This window comes from Euleptes europaea, chromosome 4, assembly GCF_029931775.1.
Source record: "Euleptes europaea isolate rEulEur1 chromosome 4, rEulEur1.hap1, whole genome shotgun sequence".
Taxonomy (NCBI): Eukaryota; Metazoa; Chordata; class Lepidosauria; order Squamata; family Sphaerodactylidae; genus Euleptes; species Euleptes europaea.
The window spans coordinates 111,456,617-111,484,398 of NC_079315.1; the positions used below are offsets into that span (position 1 = coordinate 111,456,617).

Consider the following 27,782-nt stretch of genomic DNA (forward strand, 5'->3'; position numbering starts at 1 on the left):
CCAGGTGAACTGAACAAGAGATTTAGGTCTCCCTGTTAAATGTAGTGTGCTCCTTTTGGGGGAGATATAAGGCCTGCTTCTATCAGTGCTAGGGTTGTGTATATCGATAAACCTGAACCTAAAACAAACCCGAAATTAGCCGTTTCGGCAATATTTGGGAATAAAGCCGAAGCCGGTTAGCCAATTGCCGAATCAGCCGAATAGGTATTCGGCTTTTTTCAGCTTCGGCTTTTCCCAGGGTTTACCCTATGGAGATTTTTTTAATGATCTCTGGGGGAGGCATTTTTGGAGGTAGAGTTCCCAAAGTTTCAGGGTAGCTTCAAGGGACTATATATTACTCTTCCTACACACTTGACACTGAGAGACACTGTCCTTCAGTGTTACTCCTCTGAAGATGCCTCGTCAGGAAAGAAAATGGCTGCTTTGGTAATTGGACTCTATGGCATTGAAGTCCCTTTCCTCCCCAAACCCCGCCCTCCTCAGGCTCTGCCCAAAAAACCTCCTTGAAGAGGGACCTGGCAACCTTTCTTCTGTATGAATTTAGCAACTGCCAAAAGAAAAAGTTCAGCCTAACTGGTATTCAATTAAAGACTTGTTTCCCTCTGAGCTATTATTATGGCAAATTCCTATGACACTAGCCACAATCCTAAATATGCTTACCTGGAAGTGGCGGTGGAAAGTGACGTCAAATCACAGCCCATAGGGTTTCCAAAGGAAGAGACGAGCCTGGTTTTCCATTGCCTGCATCTTAATAGCAACCCTGGACTTCCCTGGAGGTCTCCCATCAAAGTACTAACCAATGCCTACCATGCTTAGCTTCTAAATTCTGACGAGATTAGGTTAGCCTCCACTGCTAGTGTAGTGATTAAGAGTAGTGGACTCTAATCTGGAGAACTGGATTGGTTTCCCCAGTCCTCACGACGAACTCTAATATGGTGAACCGGGTTGGTTTCCCCACTCCTCCACATGAAGCATGCTGGGTGACCTTGGGCTACTCACTGTTCCCTCAGAACTCTCTCAGCCCCACCTACCTTACAAGGTGTCTGTTGTGGGGAGAGGAAAGGAAGGAGATTGTAAACTGGTTTGATTCTCCTTAAAAGGTAGAGAAAGTCAGCATATACAAACCAACTCTTCTTCTTCTTCTTCAGTGGCCAGGGGGGACCTGGCAACCCTAAGGCCTATTGGTACCATGAAAGGTAGATGCAGATGTAATATTTTTAATTCAGTGAGAGCAGTCTGGAACTGGCCTCAGTACACAGAATTGAAACATATATTTCCTCTCTAAACAAAACTCTGCATGGAGTGGGTGGGAAATGTCTGTTAAAGTTGTAAGCAGTAATGGGTTCTACACAGGGCTGGCTGATTGGATGGCCTCCATGTGATGTCACCAAGTAGAATTGCCAACCTCCAGGTACTAGCTGGAGATCTCCTGCTGTTGCAACTGATTTCCAGCCGATAGAGATCAGTTTGCCTGGAGAAAATGGCCGCTTTGGCCATTGGACTCTATGGCATTGAAGTCCCTCCCCTCCCCAAACCCTGCCCGCCTCAGGCTCCATCTCAAAAACCTCCCGCCAGTTGCGAAGAGGGACCTGGCAACCCTATCACCAAGAAACCTCTTCCTCAATCCCTGGTTCAATTTTTTATTTTTTTAAAATAAGTTATAAAGACCAGGAATGAGCTGATAAATCAATGAAAGCTCAGGACACACACAAATAAAAAATTGAATGAGGGCAGCCCAGCTGAAGCACAGGTAGAAGATCAGGAGTGACAGCTTATTTTATGCTTGATTTACTGGTATGTCATTGTTGTTTCAATTGCGGTTAAGCAATACATTATAAGTTCACTCTTTAAGTTAATTCTTTCCCTGCCCTAACTGATGGTGTGATCAGAGGTGAAGGTGAGAAACAAAATTTTGTTGAAGCTTCCTACCCTCGCTCTACTTTTTAGGGGGGGGGGAAGTAAGCTAAACTACTGCAGAAAAAATGAAACTCTTCCATTTTGTCCTTTTATTACAGCCATGTTATTTTTTCCCAGCTCAGTATTAGATACACAAATAATTCATAATGATATAATAACGCAAGTATTATAGTACCAGAAGTCAATTATCGTGTTTAAAGGTTAAGGGCATGCTGATGAACTTTAATTTTCTTTTTACAGCCTCGAGCTTTCCTTGCAAGTCATCGCACAGTCAGAACACTCCAGAAATACTGAGTTCCTTTACTAATTTTCCAACTGAAGGGGCATGAGGGCTTTAAAAGTTCTAAACTGATTCATGGGCTCCACAGGTTTTTCCATGCACAATCACTAGGGTTGCCAGGACCCTCTTCACTACCAGTGGGAGGTTTTTGGGGCGGAGCCTGAGGAGGGGGGTTGGGGAGGGGAGGGACTCCAATGCCATAGAGTCCAGTTGCTAAAGCAGCCGTTTCCTCCAGGTGAGCTGATCTCTATCAGCTGGAGATCAGTTGTAATAGCAGGAGCTCTCCAGCCACCACCTGGAGGTTGGCAACCCTAACAATCACTTAAGGCAGGGGTGTTGAACTCATTTGCTTGGTCGGGCCGGGCTATGCCTCACCAGCCCAGATCGACACTGGGGGTGTGTAGCTGCCTCGGCTGGCTCATGGGCCAAATAAAAGCTCTCAAGGGGCCATATCTGGTTTGACACCCCTTTAATTTAATTACAGTGTCAGGAGGGTAGGCGTGTTGGTTGGCAGTAGAGGAGCTAGATTTGAGCCCAGTAGTAGTAAAAAAACAAGATTTTTCAGCTATAAGATTTCAAGAGTCAAAGCTCCCTTTATCAGATCATTTAACCACAGTACTGGATCTACTGACGTCTCTGAATTTATTGCAAACTAATCTATTAACAACATACCCTTTCAGTAAGTGTGGAAAAACCACACGGGAGGAGCAAGTTCACACAGGAAGAACACTGCTAACCATCAGAGCCTGGACCAAGAAGAGGTGGTTCTTCCCACATGATCCCACCCATCCACCAGGTTCTCTCTAGGGTTGCCAACCTCCAGGTACTAGCTGGAGATCTCCTGCTATTACAACTGATCTCCAGCTGACAGAGATCAGTGCACCTGGAGAGAATGGCTGCTTTGGCAATTGGACTCTATGGCATTGAAGTCCCTCCCCTCTCCAAACTTCACCCTTTTCAGGCTCCGCCCCAAAAACATCCCACCGGTGGCAACCTGGCAACCCTAGTTCTCTCCCATTCAAAGGGTTGCCAGTTCTGGGTTGGGAAATACCTGGCAATTTTGGGGGTAGAGCCTGAGGAGGGTGGGGTTTGGGGAGGGGAGGGACATCAATGGGGTATATTGGCCTTGAGTCCACATTCCAAAGTGGTCATTTTTTCCAGATGAACTGATCTCTGTTGCCTGGAGATCAGTTGTAATACCAGGAGATCGCCAGCAATCACCGGGACATTAGCAACCCTACCCATTCAAAGGGTTCTTAGCATGGAAAAGGAATTAAGTTATGCGGAAGCAATTTTCATTCCTCTGCTAGTAAGAAGAATTGTCCTTAGAGTCTTCTGAAAATGCAGCTAGAAGGAAGGACATCTAGGTAGGGCTGCCAACTCTGGGTTGGGGAAATTCCTGGAGATTTGGGTGTGGAGCCTGGGGAGGATGGAGTTTGGGGATGGATCTCAGCAGGGTGCAATGTCATACAGCCCTACAGCCCTTTCTCTCCAGGGGATCTGATCTCTGTAGTCTGGAGATCAGTTGCAATTCTGGGAGATCTCCAGGCCCCACCTGGAGGCTGGCAACCCCATCTAGGCCAATCCCATGCTCAGTGCTGGAAACCAAAGCTAGAGGCTCCTCGAGGAAGACATTGATGTAACCCAAGCAAGCAAAATATGAGCATGCAACCAATGGCAACAACAACAACAAAAGTAAGACAATTGATTTCAGGTCCAGCCTATCTCTACACAATCTTAATTTTGCATTCAATGGCGTTTAGGTACACTTACAGTACACAGTCACAGAGTAGGAAGCACGGCTCTAGAAGGCCAAAGAGATTTTTATTTCCTTGAAAGTATGAATGATCCATTGACAGTTCTGGAAAAAGCTTTATTCCCCATGCAGTCACTATAGCCAGACAAGCGATCACTCTGCAACCCATTCGCATCGCTAAAAGCCCCAAGAGGTTAAGCGTCAATTCCTAATCAGGCTACCGTTTAGATTCGCTGAGCTTGCTGGATTTCTAGTTTCAGTTAATAATTCTCAATTGGGAGCACCAGGGAAGATGACTAATCAATCAGAATGGAAAAGCCCTTAAATGAAGCAGGGGTGCTTATACAAAGGAGAAGAAATGCAGACGGCTCCAGTAAAGAAAGAAAATCAAGGCTCTTGCTAAAGAGGAATATCCCCCCCACGCACACACGTATCACATTATGATTATAGCTGCTGTCTGAATTTGTCACAACTACGTGTCCTAGAACTGGTTTGGTGTTCTGCTGCTCTGTATGTGTTGTTACTAGGGGGAAAGGGGGGGCTTAGATGCTAGGGTTGCCAACCTCCAGGTAGTGGTATACAAAATAACAGCACACTAGCTCCAAGAAATAATCATATATTAATATTTGCACCAATACACCCACATAATATAACTCCTAAACTGTCTAACTACCTAAATAATCTATTAACTACGATATACAGAACAGAAACAGAACATAGAATTTCCACAAGTAGACTATAAGAATCCAACACGTTTACAGGAAAATGCTAGTCCCAGCCATCATAAAAAGAATTAAGTTCAACAGGTAGAATTGGCCATTCAGAAACCACTTCAACAATTAGAGTTGGTCATTCAAAGTCCAAAGAAGTAGGACAAGGCACTGCTTCCATTCATCATCGAATATGACTGATTGTTGGGTCTAAGAGAATCACAAGTTATTTCTCTGCTTCATACCAACCCAGGAATTCCCCGACAGGGAATCTTTATGCAACAACCTGTTGGCAATGTGATCATCTAATGATATATATAGAATGGGGCTATACCAAACTGAAGATATTGCAACAAACATATTTAGAAAAGGACAACAAAGCCAATGATATAGTTTGTCAGCTTTTGTCTCCCACCCAAGCGGGATCATTTTTCTTTTCCACCGTTACTTATGGGAAATTAGAAAATGACAGAGAAAAATGGTTTGCAGTAAACAAGCTAATGTTGAAGGTGGGGAGAAGGCGAGGGGAGAACTCAAAAAGCTGTGGATTTGTATACAAAACCGGAATTAAAGAACAGTGGGTCCCTAGCCTTATGTAGTTAAATGATTGTGATAAAAACATGCAGATACCACAATGGGAAGTAATCATAGAGTTGGAAGGGACCACCAGGGTCATCTAGACCAACCCCCTGCACAATGCAGGAAATTCACAACTACCTCCCCCACACACCCCCAGTGACCCCTACTCCATGCTCAAAAGATGGCCAAGATGCCCTCCCTCTCATCATCTGCTTAAGCTCATAGAATCAGCATTGTTGACAAATGGCCATCTAGCCTCTTCTTAAAACCCTCCAGGGAAGGAGAGCTCACCACCTCCCGGGGAAGCCTGTTCCACTGAGGAACTGCTCTGACTGTTAGAAAGTTCTTCCTAATATCCAGACAGAAACTCTTTTTATTTAATTTAAACCCGTTGGTTCTGGTCCGACCTTCTGGGGCAACCGAAAACAACAATAAGGACCAAGACAGATACCAAGTCAAACAGAGCCAAGATTCTCGTCCTGGGCCTGATACTTAAAGAACTCAACCTGGGAGCCACAAGTGGAACACACAGCAGAACTTTGTGGTCTCCTTGGAGACAAAAGCTAGCCAAGCATCCTCTAGGCATTTGACTCTTTGGTGTTTCCCTTTCCGCTTCCTTTTAACTAGTCTCCTCATGTTTGTAAAGGCCATTTATACATGGCTGTTTCCTCGCGGTCACCCCACCGGCTTCTTCGGGGCTTTGCTTTGATTGTGCTTGCATTTGTCGACCCTCAGAGGTTGCCTCGCTCTCCGCACACATTGCCCGCATTTTCTGGGTTTGTGTTTAGCCAGCATCCCAAAGTAATTGGCGGGTTGACCGTGAAGAAACAGCCATGCATAAATGGCCAACGTTCCCTCTTTTGAAATAAAATGTTACAGTTTTGGTCTTTAGACCAAAATTGTTCAGTTGTGGAACTCCCTGCCCCAGGATGTGGTGATGGCTGCCAGCTTGGAAGGCTTTAAGAGGGGAGTGGACATATTCATGGAGGAGAGGGCTATCCATGGCTACTAGTCAAAATGAATATTAGTCATGATGCATTCCTATTCTTTCCAGTCTCAGGGGAGCACGCCTATTCTATTAGGTGCTGTGGAACACAGGCAGGATAACGCTACAGCCATCTTGTTTGTGGGCTTCCTAGAGGCACCTGGTTGGCCACTGTGTGAATAGACTGCTGGACTTGATGGGCTTTGGTCTAGGGTTGCCAACCTCCAGGTTGACTATCTAGTTGTTAACTGATAAAAAATAATAGAATGTTAAAATTTAAGTAAGAAATACATAATTGAATATGCAGTTATAACATTCAAAGAAGGTATAATACAATAGAAGTTACAGATTAAGTTCCATTATAGTGTAAGAATTTGATGTGTATGTTTATATGTTTGCATGTTTGTATGCCTTGTGATATCCGTTTGGAAAATTAAAAAAACTTCAAGAAAGAAAGAATTTCAGGAAGAGGCTTGAGAAATTTGTTCTGGATTTCTGGACCACCAGAAACAATGACCACACAAAAACACCCCTTCTGAAATAATTTAGAAAGCTAGAGGACAGAATATAATATTTAAAAAACTCTTCAGAAACCAATTAATTAAATGCTATACTCTCACTGTTCCGCGAAGTAACAAAAAAGCTTATGCAAAATGATTATATTCAGAGTTCCTGATAATAAAGGTCAAAATGCCATTTTGCATTAATCATCTGTTTGTCACTCAAGACAGAAATACAGAGAGCTATAAATTACACTTAATACTCTTCCCATGCATTCTCCCCTTTGACAAAAATCCCATGCATGTGAATAAGCTAGTAATAATCAATAAAGAGAAAAGCAAATAGGATTACACGAGGGAGTCCCATCAGCTATTCTGCCAGGGAGGGTCTATGCAGGTTGCAGTATAGGCTCTCTCAAACAATTTGTACCCTGTATTTCTGCAGTACCCAGAATAAACATGCGCAGAGCCTACATTCAAACAGTTTGTAGAATGTGTAAACCCTGTGCACTTGACATGAGCTATACAAGGAGTTCAACAATAGGTAGGGTTGCCAATCTCCAGGTAACAGCTGGAGATCTCCTGCTGTTACAACTGACCTCCGGCCGATAGAGATCAGTTCACCTGGAGAAAATGGCCGCTTTGGCCATTAGACTCTATGGCACTGAAGCCCCTCCCCTCCCCAATCCCTGCCCTTTTCAGTCTCCGCCCCCAAAATCTCCTGCTGGTGGCAACCTGGAAACCCTCGCAATAGGCCAGTGGGTGAAATCCTACTTTTTTTCTCCATGCATTTATTATTCCCAGATTTGTTGGTTGCACAATGGTCATGAATTAGCAACAGAGAAATCTAGATAAAACCAAGCATGCTATGCTGTGCTCTCAGATTAAATTCATACATATGGGCTCCAAATTAGTGACTGCTAACAAAACAACCCTCCCCACTATAATGCATAGTGATAAAAATGTGGTATATAACATCATCGTGTTATACATTTCTACACCCCTGCATCTAGAGCATGGAAATTTATAACAAAGTCATGCCACACATTTTATATATGTCTAGACAACAGAAGAAGAGTTGGTTTTTAGACCCCCATTTTCTCTACCTTTTAAAAGGAGAATCAAGCCGGCTAACAATTGCCTTCCCTTCCCCTCCCCGCAACGGACACCTTGTGAGGTAGGTGAGGCTAAGACAGTTTGGAGAGAACAGTGACTAGCCCAAGGTCACCCAGCTGGCTTCATGCGGAGGAGTGGGGAATCAAAACCGGTTCTCCAGATTAGAGTGGGCATTAACGCATGGGCAGAATGTTCCTGGTTCGCTCCTCTGTTATCCCACAATATTTTAATCCCACAATATTTAAGTCTGGATAATCAAACGCATGACGCCAGCCTATCCCACATTAAGTCTGAAACAAGTAGCTGCTGGAGGCTCCCCGTGCGTTTGAACCAACCATATAATGTGGGATAGTTCGCAATGAGGGATAGCAGGGGAGTGACATCGCCCAAGGATTGGCTGAGGAGTTATCCAATCAAAGGGCGATTCTCCCCCTTTTTTTTTCTTTGAACGCCAGCGTTCCGGTATACCATCGTCTCAACCTGTCAATTAAAAAAAGGCGGGACGGCAGACCGGAAGCAGCAATTGCTCGCACAGGAAAGGGGGCGGGACGGGGGACGGGAAGCGGCAATTGCTCGCGCAGGGAAGGGGGCGGGACGGAGGAGACCGGTAAGGAGCATTAGTAGCGAGCTAGCCGAGTAATTACACGCACGTCGGCGTTCCGGTAATGTAGCGGAATTAAAAAAAAGTAGCGGATTAGAACCGAAAAGATCGCTATAAACCAGGGATTGATTAACCCGGTTTTTTTTGCCTTAATTCGCGACTAAGGTGGGTCCGATGCGCAGCCCTTGGACGGTCGTGCGTGTGGACCATGGAGATTCGCTACTATTAAGGCACAAAAGCGAGACAAATTGGCCGTGCGTTAAGCCCCAAAGAAGCAGTGCAGCTCCGCCTCCTCTGGTCACCGCGGAACCACCCCCACCCCCAATCAGGATTGTACGGATAGTTTAGTATGTGCATAAATAGTGAGGATCCTTGCGCTTCCATGCTCTCTCCTCTCCCCTTGTCACCTTGTGTGTGGTCAAATAACTAGGGTTGCCTACCTCCAGGTACTAGCTGGAGACCTCCCGCTATCACAAATGATCTCCAACTGATAGAGATCAGTTCACCTGGAGAAAATGGCCGCTTTGGCAATTGGACTCTATGGCATTGAAGTCCCTCCCCTTCCCAAACCCCCCCCTCCTCAGGCTCCACCCTAAAAACCTCCTGCCAGTGGCAAAGAGGGACCTGGCAACCCTACATATAACTAAAGAGGCCATGGCAATTCCTAGTTTGTGGTGACATATAAACTCTGGCTTGCGTGTGTGTGTGTTAAGTGCCGTCAAGTCGCTTCCGACTCATGGCGACCCTATGAATGAAAGTCCACCAAAATGTCCTATCTTTGACAGCCTTGCTCAGATCTTGCAAATTGAATCAACCCATCTCTTGTTGGGTCTTCCTCTTTTCCTGCTGCCCTCAACTTTTCCTAGCATGACGGTCTTTTCCAGTGACTCTTGTCAACTCATGACGTGACCAAAATACGATAGCCTCCGTTTAGTACATTGTACTGGCTTGTACATTTACTGAAAAACCAGGATTCCAAACCACGGTCCATTTCCAGTTTGGCATTCTGGTTTGCCGGGCAAGTATAAACCCTACCTTGTCGTTTCAATGAAATTGAACATTATGGTCTGTGAGAAACTGGACAGTAATCATGAGAGTAATCATGTTAAAGAGAGTAATGCCCCCGCTCAACCTCCTCTTCTGCAGACTGAACATGCCCAAGTCCCTCAGCCTTTCCTTGTAGGTCTTGATCTCCAGGCCCCTGATCATCCTCGTCGCTCTCCTCTGCACCCGCTCCATTCAGTATCAGAGACAACTTTCAGATAACTTAGGAACTGGCACGTTACACTCAGCATGTGAATAAGCTGGAGGGAAGGAAGCCTTTCAAGATGCACAGGCTGCTGGTGGGAGACGACGACTTCCACAAAATCAAACACTGTTTAGTACAGATGGAGCCCCTGCTATGGTGGGACTGAAATGGGTTGATTATTTCCCTGCTTCAGTGAACAATGAAAAGGTTGCCAAAAAAGCAAGATCAAATGGAGCCGCTGGGGCAAGTCACACGCCCTCGCCAACAGCACAGCGCTTCACTTGTTCCCAGGCTCTGGGTAAGATTTGGCTCCAGCCCTTGGCTCAGCTTGCCACCTTAGTGTGCTCTTTCTCTCCAACCACTCTTTATGCCAGGTTTCCCCCCTCTTCCTCCCTATCCGTTTCTCCTTGTTCCCACTTCTCAGCCTACCTTTTCTGCTCTCTTCCTTCAGGCGCTTTGCTTCGGCTTCTCACCCTCTTGCGCCTTTTCCCTACTGAGCTGCACTTTCCAGCATCCCTTGCCTTCTTCAGCCAAAATGATCTTTCACTTTCATTCCTTCATAGAGTTTGACACCTGTCTTTCCTCCTGCACAGGTTAGGGGACAGGAGGCATTGCTCACCACCATGGGAAGAAGGCACATCGTGCCAGCATGGCGTAGTGGTTAAGAGCGGTGGTTTGGAGCGGTGGACTCTGATCTGGAGAACCGGGTTTGATTCCCCACCCCTCCACATGAGTGGCGGAGGACAATCTGGAGAACCAGATTGGTTTCCCCACTCCTACACATGAAGCCAGCTGGGTGACCTTGGGCCAATCACACGCTCTCAGCCTCACCTACCTCACAGGGTGTCTGTTGTGGAGAGGGGAAGGGGATTGTTAATCTATATTTTCTGCTTTGGCTTCTTGACTTTTTGCTGGCTTCAAGTAAAATCTAGTTGGCCTTGATTGGTTACACGCTTACCAAAGTATATTATTGTCACCCTACGATGCAGAGGTACTACCCTGCAGGGTCGGTGTGTTGGTTGCGGCAACAAAAGGGGCAGACTGAGGTGCTCTTGGCCCCAGCCTGGTGTTAGGCCCTATTCAAGAGTGGTGGCAGCTACTAAGGGAGTTGGGTGGTTCCTGGCTCAGGAGTTTTGTTAATCCAGGACGCTGCCTTCCTACACTAACCAAGGAGGTTCTAAGGGCTGCAGCTCGGTGCGCCTCCTTGACAAGCCCTATCCTCCATGCATTCCCCTCTTAAAGCCTTCCAAGTTGGCAGCCATCACCACATCCTGGAGATGGTCTGTAATCAGAACATAAGAAAGGCCATGCTAGATCAGACCAAGATCCATCAAGTCCAGCAGTCTGTTCACACAGCGGCCGACTGTGTGGACAGACTGCTGGACTTGATGGGCCCTGGTCTGATCCAACATGGCTTTTCTTATGTTCTTATGTAGGATTATGATTCAGTGGTCTCAGCTGGCAGGGACACTGTAAGAAAAATGAGGAGCGGTCAGGGCAGGAATGTTGGGGAGGTGAGCACCCCAAGGAACCACTTTTCTCACGAGGCTTCCTTAGACCAGTCACCCGGTTGTCCAGCGTTTGAGTTAAGCCAGGATCCAGTTTGTGCCTGACTGCCTCAGCTACACAAAGCAAGGTGCTTTGGGGGAAGTCAGATTCAGCAAGACAGAACAGAATAATTTATTATGATTCAGCAAGTCCTCCCATAGTACACCAGTGGTTTATGCCTGCATGGGGGACAAGGGGTTGAGTGTTAAGCACATAATTTCTTTGCTGGCCTTCTAAGTACTAATGACTAACAAAATCAAGCCTCCTCCCTTCATTTGTTGGGTGTATGCACCAGCCTGTTTCAGTGGTTGGTTTCACCATTTCTCGCTGACCAGTTCGAATGTTTGTGAACTTTCTATGACATCACGGCAGCTCAGCTGGTAAAAAAAGACCAGCTCTTGCCTCCTATCATGCATGCAAAAAGATCAAATGCCTCCAGGTGCGAAGACTATAGACCAGCAGTGTGTGATTCGGTCTCTCTCACGGAAGATCAGAGTCAAGAGGAATGAACTTGACAGAAAACAAGAAGAGGAGCAGCTGTTTTGACACTGCTGCTGCTTTCTAAAGAATTGTTTTATAAGAAAGCACTTGACACACACTTCCCAACATGAAAGAGCGTTGCATGCTAGGAAAATGATCAGACGTGCAAGGCATAGAGTGAAGGATACACCGCTCATGTTGAAAAGCAGTGTGGAGGTTAAAGACAAGCTCACTCCTGTTTGGAAACCGCCAAGAAGAGGGCCCACTGTTTACATGCATTCCGCTGTGGAACTGGAGGATGCTGAACGGCAAGCTGAGAATTCAGAATTACTCTCCTGCCATGCTCAGAGATGTTACAGATCCAGCCAGCAGTAGGGGTGTGCACCAATTTTTTTTTCCAGTATTTTGGGGTTCGGGTTTATTGGACCCGGAAATTTTCAAAAAAGCCGACTACTTAAATAGGAATTTAACTTGGAGGCTTCTACACGAAGAAGAAGAGTTGGTTTTTATATGCCGACTTTCTCTACCACTTGAGGAAGAATCAAACCGGCTTACAATCTCCTTCCCTTCCCCTCCCCACAACAGACACCCTGTGAGGTAGGTGGGGCTGAGAGAGCTGTGACTAGCCCAAGGTCACCCAGAGGGCTTCATGTGGAAGAGTGGGGAAACCAACCCAGTTCACCAGATTTGCCTCCGCCGCTCATGTGGACGTGTGGGGAATCAAACCCGGTTCTCCAGATCAGACTCTACTGCTTCACACCACCGCTCTTAACCACTATACCACACTGGCTGAGGAACGTCCATCCCAATATGATACTTTGGAACCCTAGCACTCCTAGGAGAAGAGTCTGAAAATCACTGAACAGAGGAATAAGCTTGGGGATGCTCCGGAAATTAGAAAATGCAAAACCCCTCTTGATGGATATGCAAATAATACTCTTATTAATTTTATGAAATACCACTCGGAGAACATTAATAAAACTTATAGTTAATTACGTTCACACTGTGTTCTGCTTGCCGTTCCCCATACTGAAGGATGTTGCCCACGCCAGTGCTAAACTGTGGTTATAATTATGATTCAACCGATCAGACGTTTTCCTAACAATTGCACATAATAGATTCTGCTTACAGCAAAAAATATAGCTCATGCCATTTTGCCACCAGTGCTACTTGCGCCCATAGCAATTACTATGCATGAACTGTTGCAATAAAAGATTTTTTTGCTAGAAGCAACCAGCCAGGAAGCGTCATAAAAATGATGCTAACTTGAGGACTGCAGCATTTATAACCATTTATATTTTGATATTCTGACTTTTTTTAAAAAAATGTAAAACTTAAAACACACTGGTTCTTGTAGGTTAAAACACACTCTTCAAACAAGATTAACAGCCTGTGTCGTGGAACTGCAGTCCCTCTTTAACCAAAGGATGACAGCCTCCAGGTGGTACCTGGGGATCCCCCAGAATTACAGCTCTTCTCCAGACTACAGAGGAGGAGGAGGAGAAAAAGGAGAAGAAGAAAAAGAAAAGGTGGTTTTTATATGCCGACTTTTTCTACCACTTAAGGGAGACTCAAACCGGCTTACAATCACCTTCCCTTCCCCTCCCCACAACAGACACCCTGTGAGGTAGGTGGGGCTGAGAGAGTTCTAACAGAGCTGTAACTTGCCCAAGGTCACCCAGATGGCTTCATGTGTAGGAGTGGGGAAACACATCCAGTTCACCAGATTAGCCTCCGCCACTCGTGTGGAGGAGTGGGGAATCAAACCCGGTTCTCCAGATCAGAGTCCACCACTCCAAACCACCTATCTAAACCACTACACCATGCTGGCTCTCAGTTCCCCTGGAGAAAATGGATGGAGAGGTCAGTTCACCTGGAGAAAATGGATGCTTTGGAAGGTGGAGCCCATGACATTGCACCTCACTGAGGTCCCTGTCCTCCCCAGGTTCCATCCCTTAATCTCCAAAAGTTTCCCAACCTGGATCAGGCAACGTTAACCCCCTATCTCCCACTGGTGACCAAGGAGAACCTGGCAACCCTACTTTAACTAGGGGCTTAGGATCCTGACCTAGCCTCCCAGGATTTGCAGTTTTTGGAAACAGGCATACGAAGAAGGTCACAAGCAAACACAGAAGAACCCTGCAAGCTTGGGAGCAAGGCTCAAAAGAAATAAGGTTTATTAGGGATTGACATCCCAGTGAGAAGGGATTCACAACTATTGCAGTGTGAGCATATTTAAACTTTGTATCACTAGATCAGTATTATCTCTTCATAAGTCTCTGGTTTAGGTAAGCATCTGTAATAGCAAGCAGTGATTTTCCAAAATGGGTCAGTGGTTGAACATGGCTTGGCATGCAGGAGGTCCCAGGTTCAATCCCCAGCATCTCCACTTAAAAGAACTAGGTTGTGAAAGACCTCTCTGAGATCACAGATAGCTGCAGCTAGTCCAAGGAAACACAACTATGACCAATACAGAGTAAACAATACTGACCTTGATTGAGCAGTGGCCTGACTGAGTATAAGGCAGTGTCATGTGTTCAGGAAACAACTTGCTTGCTTGTGGCACATGAGGGAAGGAGGGATAGGAAGGGAAGGGCACTGCATCAGCCTTTGGCTCTCCCAACTTCTTCATGTACAACTAATAGCAGGCCCTGACTTGAGTGGATAGTCCAATCTCATCATATCTTGGAAGCTAAGTAGGGTTGACCTTGGTTAGTACTTGGATAGGAGACCACCAATGAAGTCCAGGGTCGCTATGCAGAGGCAGGCAATGGCAAACCACCTCTGAACGTCTCTTTCCTTTAAAATCCCATGGGGTCACCAGAAGTCGGCTGAGACTTGACGGCATCACCACCATAGGACTATACCTGAGCCATGCCTGAGCACGTGTAGAACTAGGCCTGGCTCTTCTTTCCTGTCATGGAGAGTGCACAGTACTACAGCATCAGAGCACAGAAACCAACATGAGCTGGCATGGTTGTCTGTCAAGAACAAGAAAACCAGAAAAGTGGCCGAGAATATAAAGCAAGCATGGAAATCTCAGGTGTAGGGGAAAATATGGGCATGTAAGAAGGTCATGGTCCAAATGGGCAAGCCAATTGTGAAAAGTCTTCCATGTATGAAATCAGGGTTTCTGCCCCGATATTATGGCAAGTCTAATAAGGAGAATGCCCTGACCTGGATGGCCCAGGCTAGCCTGATCTCGTCAGATCTCAGAAGCTAAGTAGGGTCAGCCCTGGTTAGTGTTTGGATGGGAGACCACCAAGGAATACCAGGGTTGCTGTGCAGAGGAAGGCACTGGCAAACCACCTCTGTTAGTCTCTTGCCATGAAAACCCCAAAAGGGGTCGCCATAAGTCTGCTGTGATTTGACGGCACTTTACACACACACACACACAATAAGGAGAATGCCAGCTAGTCAATCAAAGGAGCTTCTTTCTGAAAAGAAGTCTATTCATCAGCATGCTACACTTGCTAGACAGCAAAGCCAGGAGAAGACAATAGATGCTAATTTTTATATACACACCCAAATCCTGTCTCTTTTTTCTGGAGAGGAAAACTAACTTTAAATATTTAAGCCTGTGCTGAACAACTGTTTTCACTGCTTAATGACTGCACATTTCAATTTAATGAATAGTCATATCGTCTTAGAAGAGTCAAACAAAAGGAAAGAGTGCTTTGTTTTGATAGAGCGTCTTAGACACCATGCTGGTCAGCAGCACTAAGAAGGAGAGGTAATTAGCAACAGAAAGCTTTTCTGACAATGGAGAGATAAATTAAAGAATGGATGGAAATCTTAATTTATTTTCCTTAGCCGTTGTGCACAGTGGGGAACACGAGTAGGAAGGAGCACGCTCTCGGGAGGGGCTGTGGCTCAGTGGGAGACCACTTGCTTGGCATGCAGAAGACCCCAGGTTCAGTCCACAAGATCCCCAGTTAAAAGGAGCAGGATGCGAGAGACGTCAGCTCGAGACCCTGGAGAGCTGCTGCCAGTCTGTGTAGACCAGTGGTTCTCAACCTGGGGGTCGGGACCCCCAAGGGGGTCGCGAAGTGTTTTCTGGGGGGTCGCCGCCACTGTCCAGGGACAGCCCCCATCCCGGGCTGTCCAGGACTAACCCAGACGCCCTGTAACCCTGATCCATCCGCGAGGGCAGGGAAGACCCCAAGCAGAGAGGTGAGGAACTGGCCGACCGACAGCCAGAAGGAGCTGGGCTGCAGAGACACAGCGGAGTGCCACCGGACACTAGCTGCAGCCCCGCTGCCCAGCTGAGAGGCAGGCGGGCTAACCCTGGGCGCGGTCGCACCTGCACCGGGCGGATGATGCGGCAGGATGTGTGGGAGGCCGAGGAAGCTCCCCTGGCTCGGCCAGTTCAGGTCTCGGAGGAGAAGAGGGCGGTCCCCCTTGAGGCCGCTACAGCCACATTGTTTTTACTTTTAGCCGTGCTCGGGTGGGGCGGGAGCTTCAGCCTGGAATCCAAGTGCACATGTCTGTAGTGTGGCTTCGCTTTTCTGCCCTGAGTCATCAGTTCTGCTCTGGCAAGGCCAAGCGGAAGAGAGTCGAGGTGCATGCACAGTTCGGGATTTCCCCCTCAAGTGCGCAGGTTCGGTGAGGCGCAGAAGGAGCGGTGACTGGCGGAGGGGAGAAAAAGGCACAAAAAGTCCAAGTGGGATAAGCGGCCCTCGGCTCTTTCCTGGCCCTTCGCTCTCGTGATGTGATTAAACGGAGCTCCGCTTTGAGGGATAACTGCAGTTCTGTGCACAAGCAGTGTCCCAGTCACAAGAGAAGGGGTTTCCTCGCAAGAGCCCCGGCCTGCTTGGAAGAGTTTTTGGGGAGAGAGGGGAGGACAAGGAACGCAGTGCATGCTCTGAGGCACTCTTTCCTCCGTGCCAGGAAAGGTTGCCGCGCCACACAGTCACAGCCGCTGCGCAACAGGTGGTAGTACAGTTTGCTTGTTTGTTTTAAACTTTAACATTTAAAGTAATTATATATATGGATACCCTGGACTGCCAAAAAAACAAATGTGTTTTCTTTATCCTATTGAAAATGTCATTTATGCAAATTTATGCAAATTTATGCAAATGTGACGAGGGTCACAGGTTACTTGGCGATTGTAAAAGGGGGTCGCGACTCGAAAAAGGTTGAGAACCACTGGTGTAGACAATGAATTTGCTGGGTCATTTTGTAGTGACATGAATGGAGCCTCAACGTGCCAAATCAGATCATTCAAAGATGAGGCAGGTGCATTGGGTGGGTGGAACGGTTAGATGCCTCCTTCCCTCCTCTTGTTCCCTACTACATATAAGGCTGGCTCATCAAGCAAACCAGCCCTCTGATAAGCTAACTTTTAGATCCCAGCTTATTTGTAAGAAAGTTCTTGCAATATGAAGACCTTTTTTTTCTTCCCCCTTTTTTTCCTTTTATTGCATTGGAAGTCATTTTTACATCTCCATATTTTTATAATTACAAAATTACACTTTCTTTCTTCCAATACAATTTTAACCCCTTCCCCCCCAGCCCCATCTCCCTCCCCCCACAGGCCAAGTTGAATAGATCATATTTTCATATTTTTAGCTATGAGCATAGTCTTTTCAATTTTACTAAGGTCTCTTCGTTGGCTTCTCCACTTTTCACCCAATCAATATATAGGTTCCACTTAGTCTTTAACTCCAATTCTTCTGTTTCACCCATTGCCTGTTGTTTTAAATATCCCAACACATCTGATTGAACATATTCAAACACATAGTTATTCCACCTATCTATCGTCCACTTTGTTTTATCTTTCCATCCAAAAGCAATATGAAGACCTCGTTCTTTACTTGGCAGTTTCCAGTTAGCTCACAACCTTGTTGGGACTGTGGGTGCTTTGGGAATTTTGAGAAAAGGGAGCGGGTGACCAAAAAAAATGGCTGCCGTGGGAGCTAGGAGCAACTGCAGAAAGGCTGTCATGGGGAATAGGGCCAATCACAAAGTGGCTGTCATGCAGGCTGGGGCAAATTATTATTATGTTAGAATGTCCAAGTAGTAGTTTATCAGATAGTACCGTTTATCTGGTTGACCCTGGTATGCACACCTTGTATGGAAAGCTAACTCAGAAAAGAATGAGCAGAAAGTATTCCACAGCAGTGGGCTCTTTAATTTTATAAATTTTATAAAATATATTGGGAACAGAGTCAAATTGGAATACATCCCTACATACATACCTGGGTTGTTATAATTCTGCTATAATTCTGTTTTGCATGTTGTATTATACAGCCAGCATGGTGTAGTGGTTAAGAACGGTGGTTTGGAGCAGTGGACTCTGATCTGGAGAACTGGGTTCGATTCCCTACTCCTCCACATGAGCGGCGAAGGCTACTCTGGTGAACTGGATTTGTTGCCTCGCTCCTCCACATGAAGCCAGCTGGGTGACCTTGGGCTAGTCACATTCTCTCAGCCCCACCTACCTCACAGGGAGTCTGTTGTGGGGAGGGGAAGGGAAGGTGATTGTATGCCAGTTTGATTCTTCCTTAAGTGGTAGAGAAAGTCGGCAAATAAAAACCAACTCTTCTTCTTCTTCTGTATTGGTGTGCGTTGTAAGTGATGTTATTAAACCACTGATGAAGGCCAGGAGGCCAAAACACATTTGGCGTGTGGTTTTAGTTTATCAACCTATATTAGTTGCCATTTGTGCTTTGTTTTAATGTTTTTAATATAGATATCAGCGCCTTAAAATAAATATATTTCTATACATCAGTCTTTTCCCACCAAACCTTTGGGTACCCAGCTTTGGTTTTAGGTTGGGTGTTCCCTTCCCCCTTTTGTTTTTTGTCAGAACGTCCAAGTATCCTCAAATGGGGAGGCAGCTGCTTCCAATTGGGTGGTTCCTACGGAAGACAAGGTGATTCTTCCTGGCCTCTTCTGTATCAACTGGTGAAAGGGAAAGGATATTTCGCATTTTCCCATTGCATTTTGTGGGAATTTCTTCAGGGGTATCTTTTTCTACTTCAGCCTTCCATGCGAGCAATAAAGCACATGACACCAGCTTATGGGGTCACAGAACTTATTAAAATATTATTCCCCTTGCACCAATTGTTTCCTCACTTTCGTTTTGTTTTGGTGCCATCCCCTCTTGTCTTCCTCTTCTGTATCTAGGGTTGCCAACCTCCAAGTAGTAGCAGGAGATCTCCTGCTATTTCAACGGATCTCCAGCCGAGATCGGTTCAACTGGAGAAAATGGCCACTTAGGAAACTGGACTCTATGGCATTGAAGCCCACCCTCCTCAGGCGCTGCCTCCCGCCAGTGGCGAAGAGGGACCTGGGAACCCTATCTGTATCAAACATGTCCACAGTGTCTTTCCCTGCACCTTGAATCATAGAGTTGGAAGGAACCACAAGGGTCATCTAGTCCAACCCCCTGAACAATGCAGGAAATTCACAACTACCTCCACCCCACATCTCCAGTGACCCCTACTCCATGCCCAGAAGATGGCCAAGATGCCCTCCCTCTCATCATCTGCTTAAGGTCATAGAATCAGCATTGCTGACAGATGGATGTGGATAATTTTGAAGTCTAACCTCTTCTTAAAAACCTCCAGGGAAGGAGAGCTTATCACCTGCTGAGGAAGCCTGTTCCACTGAGGAACCACTCTATCTGTTAGATGTTAGACCTTGCTCTTTGCTCAGCCTGCAGATCAACCCAATAGCGCCTATGAATGATGTCATGAAGTGGAAAGGCATGCGATGCTAACAGATCGGCTCCTTTTACAACACCAATGAACCCAAGTAATCAGATTCCAGTCTAGGATCCTAGAGTTCTAAATGTGGGCACAACATCGAACAAAGATCTCTTCCCAGTATCGGAAACACAACATCTCGTGAACATTCCTACTTTCAATGTTTAACCACTCCCAAAGCAACAAGAAATCTGAGTTTGCAAAACAAAGCTTCTTTTTTCCCAACGAACTTTTGTCATAATGAAATAATTGGAGCCCATGAAACATTAATGTACCAGAAGCTGTGAGACTGAAAGCCTCTATCAAGTGCAATTGCTATCACATTTTATTGTGGCTTAATGAAAGGATATTGTTAACCAAGCATCAAACTCTCCTATAATCCAAATCAGAGCACCATTCAACTAATGAAAGCACTTTTTATGCATAATTGTTACGGCCCAAATTAAAAATAAGCATCACCATTGATAACGCGGTATTGTCGGAGCGGGTATTATCTACGTGGCTCCTTAAATCTTTCAGAATAAACCTAATAAGCTTGGTATTGTTCAGTAATTAAAAACAAACTACCTCTAGAAATGTGATGCTTATACGATTCCATGAAGAAATGACACAGGGGTGAACTCAAGTCTTTGACAGAAAACTTGAAGACATTTTTTATCTTGCTTCGCTGTCAACTGCAGCACGCGCCGGCTAATGAATAATCTGAAGGATGGGGAAATGTGTTGTACAGGAAGAAACCAGGGGCAGATGGGTATGTTTTACAGCTCAGCAGGTGGTACAGAAAACAACCGTGTTTCCCAAAAATTTTTCTCAAGTACTGTTATTTCTACATGATAACTGCCAACATCAAAATGCTACATCAAACTGCATTATGCATGATGCCTACCTAGCTATGGACACACAGAAGGTATCACTAGCATTATTCTCCAAGCCCAAGGTAATAAATTTACATACTCTGATTTATCCCGGGAGATTCATGTGATTTATTAAGGAGATCCTTCTGGGTAACTGTGGAGTCAAATACACATCTAGACTGCATGCTCTTTTTTCATGGGGATGGGAATATGGAATGCAACGAATATTCACCATTCGTGGTTTCCAAAGGGAAAATTATATGTTGATGGATATGAAAAACAGCCCATTCCTGAGGAAGCATTTAGAGGAGGTATAGCTGGAAGTGCCAGAAAGCACTTCCATATTGAATGAGGAAAGATCCACACGTTTTCTAGGGTATATACTATTATGCAATTTACACCTTCAGAAAACCCCATCCTTGTTGTATATTACAGAGTTGGATCAGGACCATGAGTGACCTATTATATTCCTCTGCCCATTGCCTCAAAGCACAGAGAAAGAAAATGTAGCACATTTTTCTCCACGTGTGAATCCAACCATTAGTTCTGAATGGAAGCAAAACAATTTCTCTATATGTCTCATCAATTTGGCGAGACAAACCAAGTGAGATAAAAAGTTTGCAAGCAAAAAAAAGTCCATACTACCTTAATATATGCTAATTCTCCACCAAGCTATGATCTTGTAATGAGGAAGATGGTTGTCTGAACAAACTCTTACTGCTCTGATGTGACGCCCTTCCCTTCTGCAAAGTCTTCCGGATTTGGAGAATTACTTCCACCAGCAAGATATTCTCCAATGGAAGAAGAGCATCTTTGAGCACATTCCTGTGGGGGTGGGGGGTGGGACAGCAGCAGCTGGGACAGCGCAGCTGAGAAGCCTGCTCACAGGCTTCCCGGCCACTGCAGAGGGGAGAAAAGCCTTTTTTCCAAAATAAAAAGGAAAAAAGTCTTTCCCCCCCCCCTAGGGGAAAGTGGGCCTGCTTCACCTTGAAAGGTGGTGCAGGACCACCAGCATCCCAGGAGTTGTTCCCAGGCGAAAGGGGTTTGGAAGCTGCCTAAAGGCAGCTCCGGTCCCCGGAAGATCCCAGGAATACCTCGGGGGACACCAGCGCAGGGATTTGCGCCAGGAGAACACTGGTGGACGGCACACCGGTGCCCGAGTCCCACACTGTGGCATGGCATCCTGGGGCCGGTGTGGATGTTATCCCAGGATAACTGGGCACTTACACCGCCATGGGGTCAGGGCAGCTCCTAAGCCAACTTGGCCCCTCCCTTCAGGAATGCATGGAAAGTGATTTGTTGATCTACTTGGGCAGAAGTAAATGAGTGCACCCAGTCTTTCTTTCTGTAACTACAGCAGTGCAACACAACATGGACAATAAGACTAAACACCTTCATGTACAGTCAACAGGTGGAGTAGGATCCTACTCAGACCCATTAGCTTCTCACCTACCACTATGCATATATGGCATAACTTGTACAAGAGATTATGTGCATACAAGATGTATGACAAAACAATAAAACAACCTATGCTGATACAGGCAATACCATGTAAATGATAAATAACCAGCACAATGGCAAGTGGTCTATTAACTATAAGCTAACAACTTACCAGAAACTTACTCACAAGAGCACCACTGTTGTTCATCTAAAGCTTATAAATGAATACAAAACATCAACAAGGTAAGTACATATAAACCATAGATTGATACAGTATTACTTTTTGCAGGTATATTGAAATAATGCAAAGATCATTGGTGGAAAGCAAAATGACTCATCAGATTCCCAAGCCACAGAAGATATCTCCACATATCGCCTCGTTTCACTTTCTGGAAAAAGCTTCCTCAGTCTCATTAAACAATGGCTCACAAATTGTTAGCTTATAGTTAATAGACCACTTGTCATAGTGCTGGTTAGTTATCACTTACAAGATGTATGACTGCAGGTTCCATCAGTGGAACTGGAACCCCTGAAATGAGCAGATACGGAGGGGGGTAGACCACAAGGGGCATTCTGCTCCGTTCACTTATGCCCATTTTTGGGGCATTAATATAAAGCAAACAGTCCTAACGAGTCCTTACTATATTTTATTCTCACCATTTCAATCAACCAAGTTTCACTTTTGATAGATGACAGGCAATTGAAAATGTCACTCCTCCAGAAAAAAAAGAATCTGACGCGTTTGAGCTTCGTCAAGAGCATGTCCTTCGTCCAAAGGATGAATGAATGAACGCTTCTTTAGACTGGAAAAGGCTGTCTGCATAGCATACGGAGGTCTGTACTCACCCAACACAGACAACTCTGCTGAAGCACTACTGTTCTCCTCCTTGTAGGTGACCACGCAAGTGTATGTCCCGGAATCATCATCCGTCGCATTCGCAATCAGTAAGTTACTGCCAGCCAACAATGAATATTTTTTAGATCTGGAAAATGGACAAGATACATCAGTTAAGAAGAAGGAAAGGACATATCTATCCCTGATGAACATGCAAGGTATTGTGGGTCACAGTGTCAGACAAGGACTGGGGAGATCCGGGTTAAAATTCCTACTCAGACCTGAAGCTCCCAGGTTGATCTTGGACTAGCCTATCTCTGTTGGAATAATCTCCTGCCCATCGCTGCGGTGAGAATAAAATGGAGGAGAACACCATATTGAGATCCACAGAAACAGAGTAAAAAAAATTGACTGATCATTCCCAGACCTGACCATAATGTTGAAGACCAGTATAGGGCTTAATTGGACCTTTCTTTACCAGCCCTTTGGAGGGATAAGTGTTTATCCCCCTTTGGAGCACATTTGGACGGCAGGTCTTACTAGGAACAAATGAATACATGAAGCTGCCTTATACTGAATCAGACCCTTGGTCCATCAAAGTCAGTATTGTCTACTCAGACCAGCAGCGGCTCTCCAGAGTCTCAGGTAGAGGTCTTTCACATCACCTCCTTGCCTAGTCCCTTTAACTGAAGATGCTGGGGATTAAACCTGGGATCTTCTGCATGCCAAGCAGATGCTCTGCCACTGAGCCACGCCCCCTCCCCTTCCCTCACCTTTATTGTCTCCCTTTTAAAGTATAGTTGTCTCAGAAAGGACATCAGGGGACACTTCGCTAAAAGAACCAGGCAGGTCTAGGAGATTCCTGCTCTGCCCAAATGTGCCCTTTCAAAACCGACTTAGTAAATACCTCAAGGGGATTATTTCGTCTCCTCGTAGCCACGTAAATGTCGGCACTGGATAGCCAGAAACGCAACACTCTAGCACGGCATCCTTCCCTTCTATAACTACCACGTTTGATGGTCTCTGCAGGAAAAATTGTTGTCTGTGCAACCCGGGATCTACGGAGAGGAAAAGGAATGGTTATTACATAATAATCACACCGTTTGTCTTAGGAACAGCGGGGAGGAGTATTTAAATATTCTCAGCAGGAATCGTCTCTTGCACGGCAAGAATATAGATATAAATACAGAGATACATTGGGTAGGAGATCATAAAATGGTGTTCAGGGAAAAATCCTCATTTGAGAAGGAAATACCATAGGAGCTCATCTACTAAAGAAGACTGCGGACTTCAGTCGGCTTCATGCTTAAATTAATCAACTGAAGTGTTTGTTGATTGATTGGTGGGTCCAATATTAACTGATTCCATTAAGTTCGTATTTGTATACTTTCTGAAGTAATTTGGATCTGGTGTGTAGGGAATGAAAAGGGGGAAGTATAGTGGCCATTTCCCTCTCATTTCTTTTGTTTATTTAATTGTCTTACAATTTATCCAGCATCCCTATAAAACAAAGAAAGAAAAAAACCTATACTAAAGGTTTTAGTGATATGCAAATGTATTTCAAATTATTATTATTTTGTAAAGCACTATGATTCTGCAAGTAAAAGTTCACAACTCTATCACCATTTAAATTGGAGAAAGGTAATACATTCTGTTCTGTGGCTTTGCTGATTCAAGCGTTCTGCTCATCATCCTTCCCGGAATCCACTGCACATTTATGTGAACTTCATTGGTATGCATGAACAGCATGCATTTTAATATGTGTTTTAAAATTGTTTATACCGTTTCAAGACTAGTTGAAGCTTGTAGCTCCATCCTATGTCCAAATGCATATCCAGTGCCTACTGCTTGTGAGCCAAGTCTAGGATTTGCCAATGGAAAATTGATGAAATGAATATACATGCGGTTCTCTTCCTCCCGCAATGTGGATTGGAATAGTGAATCCGGGGGGGGGGGGGGGAACGACCATCAAACAAGACTTCAAAATTATCCACATCCATCCATTATTTATTTATTATTTAAGCTATGTTATCCTACCTTACCTGCTCAGACCCAAGGCAGTTCACCAAGCAGCAAGTTGCAAACACAATAAAAACAGCTCACAAGATTAAAAAAAACACACTGCCAAAACAATTTACCTTCCACCAAAGGCCCTTTGAGATAAAATTATTGTTTAAGTCTTCCTGAATGCAAAAAGTAAAAGAGTCCTCCACACTAACTATTCCAAAAGACTGGTCCTGCCACAGAAAAAGATCGTGACCGGACTCTTGCTAAATAGACAGGCCTGATAGTTTCAGAGGGTAGCCAAGTTGGTCTGCGGTAGAACAGCTGGATTCGAGTCCAGTAGCATCTTAGAGACGAACAAAATTTGGAGGGTATAAACTTTCGAGAATCAGACGAAGGGAGCGGTGACACTTGAAAGCTCATACCCCAGAAATCATGCTGGTCTCTAAGGTGCTACTTAGCGTTGCCAGGTCCCTCTTCACCACTGGCAGGAGGTTTTGAGGGCGGAGCCTGAGGAGGGCAGAGTTTGGGGAGGGGCCAAAGTGTCCATTTTCTCCAGGTGAACTGATCTCTATTGGCTGGAGATAGGTTGTAATAGCAGGAGATCTCCAGCGAGTACCTGGAGGTTAAGGTTGCCAGCTCTGGGTTGGGAAATACCTGGAGATTTTTGGGGCGGAGCCTGAGGAGGGCAGGGTTTGGGAGGGGTGGGACTTCAATGCCATAGAGTCCAATTGCCAAAGCGGCTGTTTTCTCCAGGTGAACTGATCTCTATTGGCTGGAGATCAGTTGTAATAGCAGGTCTCCAGCTAGTACCTGGAGGTTGGCAACTCTACTGGAGAAGAATGATGTTTGAAGAGCACAGGAGACACATGGGAGTATGCTGGAACAAACTGAGTGCTCCATTGGTCTTTCAGTAGCCATGCCCTGCTCTAAAGTGGGCACACAACACTGTAACTATTTTTTTTTCCAATTGCAATTACAAAAGTATCTAGACATGTTGCAAATCTTTTCCACATTTTGATTTGTTCATCTACCATTGCAAAATCTCCAGATTTAATACTAACACAACTCTGTGGTTCTAAGGGATTTTCTTTTAACATTCAAAAGTAGACAAGTAATCACTCTATCCAAAACCACCACCGTCATCCATCTACAAGGAGATGCTTGAAAGCATCTCTTAACAGATGTATAATGGAGTTTGTTCTTCAGATTAACATAACATGTTCTGTAATTACCATTAAAACTTTTTCTGTTCCTCTACACTGTAAATTGCCTAAATGAACATTGTTACAATGCTAAGAAGCCCCGGGGAGAGGGGGAAGTAAAATACCAACCCCCAGTATTCCTATAATTAATCAAGGGTAAGTTTTCCATTAGTATTATAAAACACTGAAAAAGATTTGGGAGGTTTGAAAATCTGTCATCAAATTGAAGGGAAATAATTGAAGCTCACTTAAAAACAACACAAAGCCATTGTTCTTCAGTTGGGTAATACTGGGGGGGGGTATGGGATTTGGCTTGTCTCAGCACCAAATAAATGGATGGCACTTAAACGGAGTACCATTTGCCACCATTTGCTTTGAGTCACACCGCAAGGAACCGTAACAGTCGCAGGAGCAGTTCAGCATCATAATTTATTTCGTGAACCGCAACTCACGGTCCTCTCGTTGCCCTAAATTACTTTGTGTTGCAGGATATCAGGTGGCTTTGTTCCGCAAAAGGTGAACTATCATATCACATCTGCAACCGCCGCTGAAACACGATGGACAAATGCCAAATATTGAACTGGCACAACTCTAATATCATTGTTTGCAGAGGGTTTATATGTGACACTTTAACTTGACAACTTGCCATTCCTAGCTTTGATTAAACTGAGAAACCACCTCCAGTGTCTCCTATATAAACCTCCAGGCCTGGGGCTGATCTTCATTCTCAGCAATGAGTTTCTCCGTAAGGTCGCTAGGCTGCTCCTTGGTGCTTCTGTGGCGTGCTCAGATACTTTACCTCCGTGTATAGATAACTGGCACTTAGAAAAGACACTCATGCCCTCAGCGGCGCTGGAGTGTTCAATCTTGTTTTTTTGGAAAATGGGATTCAATCACTCCTTCGTTGAGCAGCGGCCTTCTGTAGCTTCTGGTGAGAGAGAGCTTCGTTCTCAATTAAACTTTCAGAGTTTTCCTCTGAGGCTCAGGTGTTTTTTCTGCCTCACCCCCTCCTGATCTTTTTTCCCCACCAGCAAGGTAGGACAATAAACTACTTGATATTAGGGTTGCCAACTGTCAGGTAGTAGCAGGAGATCTCCTGCTAATTCAACTGAACTCCAGCTGATAGAAATCAGATCACCTGGAGAAAAATGGCCGCTTTGGCAACTGGACTCTATGGCATCGAAGACCCTCCCCTCCCCAAACCCCGCCCTCTTTAGGCTCTGCCCCAAAAATCTCCCGCCGGTGGCGAAGAGGGACCTGGCAACCCTAGTTGATATCCAGTTTGTGGGTACATGTGTCATAGTGGTTTGAGGGCGAGGTGAAAAGTCAACCACAAGAGAAGAGTCAGGTCAAAAGGACCACAGAAGCAATGAAAGCCCTGCATGGAGCCCTGAAGATCAAATATCCTCTTAGGTGCAGAAATGCATCCTATGTTTAAAAGTTTTATACTACATAGGGTTGCCAACCTCCAGGTACAAGCTGGAGATCTACTGCTGTTACTACTGATCTCTAGCCAATAGAGATCAGGTCACCCGGAGAAAATGGCCGCTTTGGCCATTGGACTCTATGGCATTGAAGTCCCTCCTCAGGCTCTGCCCCCAAAACCTTTGTAGATCTCTGAATTTTACATGGAACTGGTCAATTGACCGTAATAAAATACTGACTGACTGTCCCAAAAACCTCCCATTGGTGGCAAAGAGGGAACTGGCAACCCTCTCTAAAAGACAAAATATTTCACATGAGGTTTTTTTCCCCAGTGCTCCCAGAGAGCCAACTTGATGTAGTAGTTAAGAGTGGTGGACTCTAATCTGGAGAACCGGGTTTGATTCCCCACTCCTCCACGTGAGCAGCGGACTCTAATCTGGTGAGCCGCATTTGTTTCTCTACTCCTCCATATGAAGCCTGCTGAGTGACCTTGGGCCAGTCACATTTCTCTCAGAACTCTCTTAGCCCCACCTACCTCACAAGGTGTCTGTTATGGGGAGAGGAAGGGAAGTCAATTGTAAGCTGC

General features: G+C 45.3%; 1 protein-coding gene across 1 annotated transcript in view; it reads right to left on the reverse strand.

Moving 5' to 3' along the window:
- Positions 1–27,782, reverse strand: part of DCC (DCC netrin 1 receptor) — a 591,765-nt gene that overhangs the window by 448,057 nt on the left and 115,926 nt on the right. Inside the window, exons 4-5 of the mRNA XM_056849071.1 lie at positions 23,470–23,620; positions 22,574–22,710 (exon numbers count right to left, since the gene is read on the reverse strand). Coding sequence (XP_056705049.1) covers positions 22,574–22,710; positions 23,470–23,620 — 288 coding nt within the window. The remainder of the gene's footprint in view (positions 1–22,573; positions 22,711–23,469; positions 23,621–27,782) is intronic.